General features: G+C 39.4%; 1 protein-coding gene across 8 annotated transcripts in view; it reads left to right on the top strand.

Annotated features, from left to right (window-relative positions):
- Positions 1-33: 33 nt before the first annotated feature.
- KDM1B (lysine demethylase 1B) overlaps positions 34-11633 on the top strand; it is a 55152-nt gene continuing 43552 nt past the window's right edge. For 2 of the 8 annotated variants that reach the window (XM_032648039.1, XM_032648032.1), the window contains exons 1-8: positions 34-171; positions 489-810; positions 1799-1837; positions 3683-3782; positions 4637-4764; positions 5860-5949; positions 6478-6589; positions 9370-9486. In XM_032648039.1, the coding sequence (XP_032503930.1) occupies positions 3696-3782; positions 4637-4764; positions 5860-5949; positions 6478-6589; positions 9370-9486 (534 nt within the window). In that variant the 5' untranslated portion in view covers positions 34-171; positions 489-810; positions 1799-1837; positions 3683-3695. Of the gene's footprint in view, positions 172-488; positions 820-1798; positions 1838-3682; positions 3783-4636; positions 4765-5859; positions 5950-6180; positions 6289-6477; positions 6590-9369; positions 9487-11633 lie in introns of those variants that run through there. The other 6 variants (XM_032648035.1, XM_032648033.1, XM_032648038.1 and 3 more) reach the window with 6 other exon arrangements.

The raw sequence follows: 11633 nt of genomic DNA, 5'->3' as shown, positions 1-11633 counted from the left end.
GCTCCTCCCACCCCGGGTCACGTCGTGACAGGGGCGGAAGCAGCGGCGGCGGCGGCCGAGCGGGGGCTGCGGCTTGCTGCGCGGATCCTGCAGTCTCGTGCGCTCGGCGCGCGGCTTCGGAGAGGCGCCCGCAGCTCTGGGCGGCGCGCGAGGTCTCGCCTGCGCTCTGAGGTGGGGGGCACGCGGCTCCGGGGGCGGGCGTGAGGGCGGCGGCGGATTTCGGGTGACAGCTCTGCACAAAGCAGCTTGGCCGGGGTGCACGCTCTCCTGCCCCTGTGCAGCGCTCCTTGCCCGGGTGGGAGGCGGACCGGTGCCCTCGGGGCTATACCTCCTTCCCCAGATTGGTAGGGAGTGAGAGGTGGGGATCCCAGCCTAAGAAAGGGGGAATTCCCGGGCTGGGGTGTTGCAGCGACCGGGTTCCCCGGTTCATCGCGGTGCTGCGGGTTTCTCCTAACCCCCCCTCCCCGCAATATTTCCTTTCTGTACAGCGGTGCCTTCTCGCCGCGACTCCTTGCACGTCTCCAGCGCAAAGGTGAGCCCGGAGAGGCTGTTGCTTCGACTTCGGAGAAGAGACGAGAAAGCTTTTCAGAAAGCGTGGCTGCTGCATCTGGCACAGGGAACGTTGGGGCTCCCTCCTGGGGGCTGTCAGTGCCCTGTCACCTGGGGAGTACCTGCTGCGGGGAGTAGGAACTCCCTGGCTGTTCTTCCCAGCCGAGAGCGTGGCGCCGAGGAGCCGGCACGGCCTCGCAGGTGTTATTAGTTCGACTGCGGCGCCGCGACCACGCGTTGAGACGCGATCGGCATTGCCAGGTTGCTGGGGTAACTCCGCCGGGACCTGGGACCCCTAGGGGGCGGCCCGATTACGGTAGCTGTTAGTCAACAGCCTAGCAGCTGGCAGGTGAAAGAGGAAGGAATGGGCAGGCCCAGCTGTAAAGAGTTGGGGTTCCGTAATCTGGAACCTAGCCAGTTGGAGGCCCAGCCCTCCCTCGGGAGAGCGTACGGGCGTCCATAGACCACTCCCTTTGGGGAGATCCGTCACTCCACCTGTGCACACACAACTCGAGGCTTTTACACTTTGGTTGGTTTTTTGGTTTTTTTTTTTTTAAACCTATTTTAGTAAAAGGAAAGCGAGTGGGAGGGACGGTTTCGTCAGGAGGTACAGGAGAAAATGACCATTAATAATTATCTTCCACGCAGAGTAGTCAACAAAGCATTCGGGCAATTGAACTGGATCCATATTTCGGAAAATTTGATTATTGTGGGTAAAATTTCAGGTGGCCCAAAGGGAAACTTTTGCTCTTTTTGTCTCTGAAGAAGTTTCTAGTATTTTGTCCAGTTTTGAGAAATTACACTAACACCACTATAAATTTTTATTCCAACCTGGAGTTCTTTAGATTCATATTTTTATGAATTCTGTGTCTTTTAAAAAAGTTTTTTGAATAAGCTACTTCTGAAAAAATCCTGAGAATTATTAAAGTAGAAATCTAGACATTGATATGTTCACCTATATATTTATGCCCCCCCAACCATGTTTTTCTTTCTTTTGTCACATTGAAAGAAAACCAAAGCTATGAATTTAAAATTAGGAAGAGATATGCCTATAAAGTCATACTGAACCTGAAACAAATTGATCATACTTAACGTTAGGTGAGTTTATTAATTTGAAGAACCAGGTGGGAAAGCACTTCCAGTAAACTAATTTGTTTTAATGACACTTTTGATCATATTTCTAAGACTATATTTAAAAGCACAATTAACTGTAGTCCTTCCAACTTAAATATTTTTCCTCTATTTTAAGCCCCAAGAACCCAGCAACAGTGAAAATACAGAGATTACAGTAAGTGTCAAAAAAAGGATGAAGGTACATAACTGTTAATTGTATAATTAACTGAGACAAAATTACTGCCCTAAAAATCTTCAATCATATTTTTCCCAGACAACACAGGTTTCTTAATGGCTTTTATAGCTAATGTTTTCATTTCCTGTTAACCATTTCTTGAATTACATATTTCTTCATTGCAATCAAATACATGTTTTTCAGTATACAGTTGGGTTAAAATGTTTGATGAAATTTCCAGAATCTATGCTTTCTTTTGGGAGAGCTTTCTTTTGAGAGTGCTTTCTTGCCCAGGTAACACTTTCAAATGTTGCATGAACCTGATTTTATTTATGTCCCTAAACCCCACATTAGACTCAAATATTTTTGCTGCAATACTTAATATATACTGTATACATGTTTACACATGCTTTATTCATGGTCCATTTTATTAGTAATGTGGGATATATGTTTTACATAAAAAGATTGGTTAGATTGGACAAAATTTTGAAAATGTGATCCAGAAAGCCTTCTCTGGGTATAAGTATAGGTAGACAGTAGTACTTTTAAAATCATTAGTTCTTTATCCAACTGTATAATGAGTGCTGTGGCACTAATGGCAATTTTTTTTAATGGTTAAAGAACTGTAATGCATTTCAAAGTATGCGTAAGGTATATTTGTTCACAACTAACATAATGGTTTTGAGAAAGTGAAGACTGAGTCAAAGAAAAACCATCCATAACATCGGTGTCAGGATTTCTCAAAGTTGTTATAGATGGCAGACTGAAAGTCTTCACACGTGATGTTAATAATCCATGAAAAATGCGCTTATGAATGTTAGTGCAAACAATAGGATTACACTTTATAGTGAAACAATAGGACTACAGGCCCTTTAAAGCTTTTCCCCAAGATTAAGATCATACATGTGGGATTTATATCTTAAGATTAAAAACACTTTTCCACTTTTCATTTTCTTATCCATAGGTATGTCCTGTTTATTTCTCATGCTATCGTTTTTTGTAAGTGTATGTGTGTGTAGTAAATATGGATCAGGGAAGGAGATGTGTGATAATTGTAGGATCCATACACTGTTGAGTACTTATGCTAAGCATTTTTCATTCCTTATCGAATTTAATTGAAAAAATACTAATATGATAACTTAATCATTCATGGTTTTATGCATTATTTTTCTTGTAGACTTTTGGTTCTTAATGTTTCTTTAACTGTGCTGTTATTAGACTAGTTTGAGAACTCATAAAATTTGTCCAGTGGAAGATATTAGTGACTAACCCAGATTCCTATATTCAGTAGTGACTAGACAGTGTGCCTAAGATTTATTTGTTGGGTTTTATTGAGAAGGAATGAATGAGTGTTCTTTTTAAAGTATAATAAGAGAGCAAAATTCAGGAACTAAGAAGTTGCAGTGAGATAGAGAGGAATATTACAAACAAAAATGAGATATTTTTACTCATTGAATTTTATAAACAGTAGTGTCAGTTGTTTATTGGCCATTCGTGTGGTTACATTTTTATATGTAAATATACATACTACTAATGGATAACATTTACTGAGTACTTATACCAGGCCTGGTGCTTTAAATTAGTTATTTTACTTAATCTTCACACCGATGCTAGGGTACACTCTGGCTGTGCCCATTTTATATATGAGAACACTGAGGTGTAGTCTTAGCGAGCTTAAGTAACTTGAAAGCAATAGCTTCACACTCAGGCCATCTGACTGCGGAACATACACTCTTGCCAACTAAATTACATAATAACTTGACTCCAGAGTGTTGAAAGTATTAGCAGATGCTAATATGTAATGTTTGTTTGGTTTTTTTTTTTTTTTTTTTTTTTTTTTTTCAGATTTTCTGATACAATGGCAACCCCACGGGGGAGGACAAAGAAAAAAGCACCTTTTGATCATTCTCCAGATAGCCTTCCTTTGAGGAGCTCCGGTAGGCAGGTATCACTCATTTGTTCATTCAATGCACCTGTTTTGAACGACAGGCTACTGTGATTGGGACTGAAGAATTAGAGTTGATATAATTCCAGCCCTCAAGGGGCTTGTGGTCTAGTGGAGAAGTTCACCTTGGGACAATCAGTGTGATAAAGTGATAGAATGTAGGAAAAAAGTGTATCTGGCAGAGGGAACTGCGGGGATAAAAGGCGCAGAGTGTGAATCAGCATGGGGTGTTCAGAGAATCACAGCTGTAAGGTTGCCTCCAGGATATGAGCTGGGGCCAGATCATGCTTCGCTTGGTGTCATTCATAGGAATTTGGACCTCAACTTGTAGTTGGTTGGGTGCTGTTAGCAGGTTACTTGCTGCCGTCTCTCTTGTAGGACTTTTTTTTTTTTTAAAGAAAAATATTGAATGATGGAATTCTTTTTCTAGAATTTGTCTAGTTTTTAAAATCTATAATACTGAGAGGATATAACTGCTCTAAGTAAAGAAAAAATCTTAATTTGAGAGTGGCTTTTATTTTTGATGGTGCAGCTTTTTCAAATTTTTTAAATTTTTTTATTGAAGTATAGTTGAAACAGCTTTTTCCTAAGAGAAGCTCATACGCATTTTAGTTCTCTACTCAGAGAGCTGTTGTCAAAGTGCTAGTTCTAAATTTCTAGCAAATTAGCGAGTTATTTGCACAGTGCAGTCTCAGGGAAATGGCTGTATCATCAACCCCTCCCCCACTGCCAGGATGCTGTTGATCTTCACGTTTAGAACTTCTAACGTGGAAGTGATTTCAGTAGTAAACCTCCCACCGCCTTTACCTTTGGCCCTGCCGGTGTACTCTTAACCTCAGCTGGTTCCTTCTCAGGTGAAGAAAAAGGCCACAGAGACGACAGACGAGGATGAAGATGGTGGGTCAGAGAAGAAGTACAGGAAATGCGAAAAAGCCGGCTGTACAGCCACATGTCCCGTGTGCTTTGCCAGCGCTTCTGAAAGGTCTGTTTAGATGGCGGGTCTTGGCCTCACCTTCCTGCGGGTGAGAGCCTTCATCCTCAAAGATAGTCTTCCTGAAGATACATAGAGATACTTGTTATCCAACAACAGAGACATTGTCTGTCTATTTTGTATACAGCACGCCCAACTCTGCCATTCCGTGTCCTCCAGTCCCATCCACAATGGCTGTACCTCTGGTGGTAGGGGATGGCAGGGGGGACAGTTTGAGGATGGGATGGGGGGTAAGAGGTTGAGGCAGAGGAGAGAGAACCTTGACCTCCCTGGAGAGACAAGTATACGCTTATTTCCCTGTGCTGCTTTTCTCCCTCATATAACATACCTTCTCCTCCAACAGATATATACAGGTCTCATTAAAGCTGTGTAGCTAACTGTACTCTTGCCATTCTTATTAGGATGACCCAAGCATAACCTTTTACTTCCAGAGAAAAATCTTCAGTTAACATTCAGTAAAACCTGGAAAACATATCCTGGGTTGTTTTGTTGTTGTTGTTTTTGGTTTTTTGTTTTGTTTTTTTAATCACAAAGAGGTGGTGGTGTTACTGTTCATAGCATTATATTTCCTTCTTTGACTACATGATTGGCTGTGTGGTAGGTTGTATTTACTAGATTGCATGCTGGATGGTCCCATTCCAGCTGGCCAGATTCGTTCACTGTTCATTATCGGGCCAGATGTTATCACTAAAGACCGCACTTCGCTCCTTCACTCCCATGCAGCAAGGCCACTGGCATCCCTTCTTTCATGTCTAAAACCCTATCATCGCTCCGTGGAGTCTTGATAAAACTGCTAAGTCCCAGGCCCTTCTGATGGGTACCACTGATCTAAGTCGCTGTGTCCTCACCATGCACTGTTATGTATCAGTTGGCCTTTCCATTTCCCTTGTTGTAATCTGGTTGTTAGGATTCCCCTGTTATAATTCTGGTGGTTGTAATTCTGTCTGTTGGAGGTAAGGCAAAAGGGCTCCTAGGAGGTGCTTGATTAATTTTTTTTTTAAACAATTTGATAAATGTTAAAAAAAAAAACAAAACGAGAAGAAATGTTTATTCATTACCAAAGCTACCCGTTTTTGCTGTTTTCAGATGTGCCAAAAATGGCTACACATCCCGGTGGTATCACCTCTCCTGTGGGGAGCATTTCTGTAATGAATGCTTTGACCATTACTATAGAAGGTTTGTTCTGATAATTGTTTGAGGTTTCCGTGGTGGAAGGGATGGTGGCTTGGGTGGTGGAGGGGGTCAGATGGTTATGACTGAGCCCCCAGGCTTACCGAATTATTCCACTGTTTCAGCCACACCTGTCCTGACTACCGGTGGGCCAGGACTTTGATGCTGTAGTTTGCATGTGTGTACACACTCAGCGCTCAGAAAGCATCTGCTGTGAGACAGTTATTCTCCTTAGTTTGCAAATTCTGAAAAATCTAGGAGCTGCTGCTTCTGTGCCAATGCCTGGGGGCAGAATGCAAAGATTAGGGGGAGGATGCTGACAACTAGAGGGTGCTGGACAGACAGGTAACCATCCCTTCTTGATAGTTTTAAGTACTAAAACTGATAGGAATGACACCTGTTTTATGGGTGCCATGATAACTACCCCCCTCCTTAAAATATGGCTGGTTAAGTCCTTTATGTAAGATTTCTGCCACCTGTTTTGGAAACCTGAATAACTTATAGCTTGATATATTTATTTTTATTCTTTTTCAGCCATAAGGATGGATATGACAAATATACTACATGGAAAAAAATATGGACTAGCAATGGAAAAACTGAACCTAGCCCCAAGGCTTTCATGGCAGACCAGCAGCTTCCCTACTGGGTAAAGAAGATAACAATGCTTTACTGTTCTGTAAAGGATTTGTAGAGCTAAATGCAAGAGGAATGGATGAAAATACCAATTTTTAGGAAAGTTTTCTTTAATTACATTTATTCTTTCTGTAACTGTTAAAGCAAATCACATTTTTGATTTTTGTACAGAAATCACATAATTCAACCTATGGTATAAAGAAGAAACTAAAGACTCATTACCAGCTGGTGATAGTCAGTGCCGTTTGGTGCATATCTCTCTCATCTTTTTTTCTATTCATGTTTTTCTGTGTATGTTTAAACACAATTTTATGCTTTATATACAAATCCTAATTAGGTTTAAAATCATACTTTGCATGTAAGTGTTTGCTAACTGAGTTTTTTTATTAATTTCACTTTATATCATTTTTCCATCTAGCCGTTCTTTGAAAACATATTTTAGCAATTGCATATATAATATAAATATAACATCATTTAATAAATGATTTGCTAATTTATTTAATATTACAGGTAATTTGAGCTTCTCTCTGCATACTTAAAAAATTTTTAATTGAAGTGAAATTCACATAACTTTAAAATTTATTTATTTTATTTATTTATTTTTGGCTGCATTGGGTCTTCATTGCTGCAAGTGGGCTTTCTCTAGTTGCGGCGAGGGGGGCTACTCTTCACTGCAGTGCACGTGCTTCTCGCTGTGGTGGCTTCTCTTGTTGTGGAGCACGGGCTCTAGAGCACAGGCTCAGTAGTTGTGGCACACAGGCTTAGTTGCTCCGTGGCATGTGGGATCTTCCTGGACCAGGGCTCGAACCCGTGTCCTCTGCTTTGGCAGGCAGATTCTTAACCACTGAGCCACCAGGGAAGTCCCCACATAACTTTCAATTCACAAAAAATTCACATAAAATTAACCATTTTCAAGTGTACACCTCAATGGCATTTAGTACATTCAGTGTTGTGCAACCACCACCTCTGTCTAATTCCAAAACATTTTCAGAATCCACAAAGGAAACCTGTGCCCATTCAGCAGTCACCTCCCATTCCTGCCTGCCTCCAGCCCCTGGCAACCACTAATCTGCTTTCTGTCTTTATGGATTTACCATTTTGATATTTTATATTAAGGAATCATGCAGTATGTGACCTTTCATATTTGACTTCTTTCACTTAACGTAGTGCACTTGAGAATCATCCTTGTGGTAGCATGTATTAGGACCACATTCCTTTTCATGGGGGAATAATATTCCACTCTATGGATTTGCCACATTTTACTGATCACTTCATCTGTTGATGGACATTTGGGTCATCTCTACCTTTTAGTTACTGCAAACAGTGCTGCTGTGAATATTTGTATACAAATATTTTTGAACATCTGTTTTCAGTTCTTCTGGGTACATTCCTAGGAATGAAATTGCTGGATCATAGTAAATCTATGTTTAACTTTTTGAGGAACTGATAACTCTTTTCCATAGCTAACTGATGCACCATCTCTCATTCCCACCAGCAATGTATGAGAGTTCAGATTTCTCCACATCCTCACCAACTCATGTTTACCAATTTTTTAAATTATAGCTGTCTTGGGGCTTCCCTGGTGGCACAGTGGTTGAGAGTCCACCTGCCGATGCAGGGGACACGGATTCATGCCCGCCACAACAGAGGCCTGCATACCACAAAAATAAATAAATAATAAAAATTATAGTTGTCTTAGTGGGCGTGAAGTGGTATCTCATTGTGGTTTTAATTTGCATTTCCCTAATGACTAATGTATCTTTTCTTGTGCTTGCTGGCATTTGCATATCTTCTTTGGATAAATGTCTATTCAAGTCTTTTGCCCATTTTTAAATTGGGTTGTTTGTCTTTTTGTTGTTGAATTGTGAGTGTTCTTTATCTATTCTGGATACTGGGCCCTGATCAGATAAGTGATTTGCAAATATTTTCTCCTATTCTTTAGGTTGTCTTTTCACTTCTTGATAGTGTCCTTTAGTGCACAGAAGTTTTAAATTTTGATGAAGTTCAGTTTATCCATTTTTTCTTTTGATGCTTGTGCTTTTGGTGTCATATCTAAGAATCCACTGCCAAATCTGAGGTCATGAAGACTGACTCATATTTTCTTCTAAGAATTTGATCATTTTAGCTCTTTACGTTAAGGTGTTTGATCCATTTTAAGTTTTGTATATGTATTAAGTAGGGGCCCAACTTCATTCTTCTGCAGATGGATATCTGCATGCTTTTTTATTTTGGAATAATTTTAAATTTATAGAAAATTTACAAGGATAGTACAGAGTCCCTGTATATCCTTCACCCAGTTTCTCCTACTGTTATCATCTAACACACCAGGATTATATTTTGAACTAAGAACTTAACATTGGTACAGTACTAATAAGTATATTACAGACTTATTTGGATTTCTTCAGTGTTTTCATTAGTGTCTTTTTACTGTTCCAGGATGCAATCCAGGATACCACATTGCTTTTAGTGTGATACTTTTTGACTACCTGCAACTAAATTTAACTCTGTTTCCTTAGGTTAGAGCTAGAAAGCCATTCTGACAACAGTACTAAGATCCCCTTTGCACTTCTGGGGGCCTGAGCTAGTATTGAATCACAAATTAGACTGATGGGGTAAAAGTGGATTTTATGGGTGGCGATGGCGCAAGGGGAAGAAAAGGTATTTACTTGGAAGTGCTGAACGGTTGTTGACCAAATCATGTGAAGAAGATGGCAAAGTGAGAGGTGGAAGATAGAAATGCTATAGCTCACGAGGTGCCAACCCATTGATCTTGACTTCTTACTTTCCATCTAGGTTCAATGTACAAAACCTGAGTGTAGGAAATGGAGGCAACTTACCAAGGAAATCCAGCTGACTCCACAGATAGCAAGGACGTACCGATGTGGTATGAAACCAAATACTGCTGTTAAGGTATGATCTCTGTTGGTTTTCCTTCTGAATTAATTGATGTGTTAGTTTAGTTGTCAGTAAATAATAATGGTGTATATTTTTCAATAACTCCGTTGATCATTGTATCAGGATTATATTGTCCTACGCATAACAGAATCTCAACTACAATGGCTTAACCAATTAATAAGGCTTTTAGTTTTCTCTCATTATAAGCAGTTTAGAAACAGGCAGTCCAGAGTTGGTGTAGGTATCCAAGGAAGTCTCCTTTTAGTTTCCAGTTCTGTCACAAGATCATTACTGCACTGTCAGCCATCATTCCAACTTCAAAGCAGAAAAGATGGGAAAGGCTGGGGTATTCCAAGCCAAGTCTCTCCCTCTTTTATTGGGAAACCAGGAGCTTTCCTGGAAGTTCCAGCAGTAGATTTCTATTTATAGCTCATTGGCCAGAATAGTATCATGCAGCTACTCTGAACAGCAGTAGGGACCAAGGAAGAAAATATTTTATAACTGTTGCGTGTTTTATATTTTATAAAATATTTTATAACTGGAAGAAAATATTTTATAACAGAATCAAAATTAGGATCTTGTTAGTAAGGCGAAAAAGATATATATGTTTGGACTGTTAGCAGTCTTCCATAGTTGGTATAGTGTGCCTGTTTTGAGATTTGATAATTACTTGCGTTTAAAAATGTGTTAATTGCTTAAATGTGTTAAAGCACTCATCTACAAAATGTCTCTAGTTCCATCAGCACATTAAAGAATATTAGGAATCATTGTAATCTCAGAAGCAAGAGGCTTTCTTTTTTGAAAATTTTGATTTAATTCACATAGCATAAAATTCACCCTTTTAAAGTATGTAATTCAGTGGTTTGCCGTATATTCACAAAGATATGTGGTTATCATGAGCAAAATATTTTCTTTTTAAAGAAATGATGAAAAGCTCTAAAGTTTATGATCAAGTTTTTAAAAGCCTGGGATTTAAGATACAAATATTATTAAAGTGACTCATAATTATTGTAAATATATTTGGAAGATTTTGCAAAGTGAAATGGTGAGAAAAAGGGTATGAACATTTAGGAGTTCTGTGTTTTATTGTTTTAAATTTTACACAGTTATTACATGAATATAATCTCACGTTTAAAAAAAGTAAATTGAATATATGTATGTATATGTAAATATATACACACACATATAATTTACAAATAAAAAATGAAAGTGCCCCTTAACCATCTCTTCCTTCCCACCCTAATAGATAACCATTCTTAACGACTCATTTATCCTGCTAGAACTTTTTTGTGCTTTGATTATGTATTTATGGTAGGCACTTTTTTTTAGCCGTGCCATGTGGCAGGTGGGATCTTAGTTCCCCCACCAGGAATCGAACCCATGCCCCCTGCATTGGAGGCACGGAGCCCTAACCACTGGACCGCCAGGGTAGGCACATTTTTTTAAGGCACTTGATACAAATATCTAAAACTTTTTAAAGGTTAAAAAACTATAGCTCACAGTGATCATTTTGTCAAAACCTTACCTACACTGAGTGGTGATATTTTTAATAGATGTAAAATTACGTCTTGTTTTTTAAATTGAGGTATAATTACATATTGTAATTACATGCACAGATCTTAATTGAATTTCATTGAGTTTTGGATAACGTCCACACTATGTAGCCAGTACCCCAGTCAAGATACACGATGTTTCCACCACCCTAAGAAATTCCAGTCATTTCCTTCCCTCCCTCCAGAGGCAAACACTAGACTGCCATACCCTAAACAGAGTTTTGCCTGCTCTTGAACTTTGTAAAATGGAATCAGTCAGTATATACTTTTTAGTGTTTGGTTTCTTTCACCGAGTAAAACAGCTTTTGAGATTCATCCATGTTCTTGCATGGATCAGTAGTTTTTTCCTTTTTATTGCTGAGCAGTGTTCCATTGTATGGATGTATCACAATTTGTTTATTCTCCTGTTGAAGGGCATTTGTGTTGTTTAAAATTTTTTGCTGTTATGAATAAATCTGTATGAACATTCTATGCAAGTGTTTTTGTGGACTTATGTTTTCATTTCTGAAGGGTAAATACACAGGAAATTGCTGAGTCATATGGTAAATTTATGTGTAAGAAACTACTAAATGGTTTTCCACAGTTGTACGAGACTACAACATTTGGAGG

Source organism: Phocoena sinus, chromosome 11, assembly GCF_008692025.1.
Source record: "Phocoena sinus isolate mPhoSin1 chromosome 11, mPhoSin1.pri, whole genome shotgun sequence".
Taxonomy (NCBI): Eukaryota; Metazoa; Chordata; class Mammalia; order Artiodactyla; family Phocoenidae; genus Phocoena; species Phocoena sinus.
The sequence above is the reverse complement of the archived record's forward strand: the minus strand, read 5'-3'. Positions and strand labels throughout refer to the sequence as shown.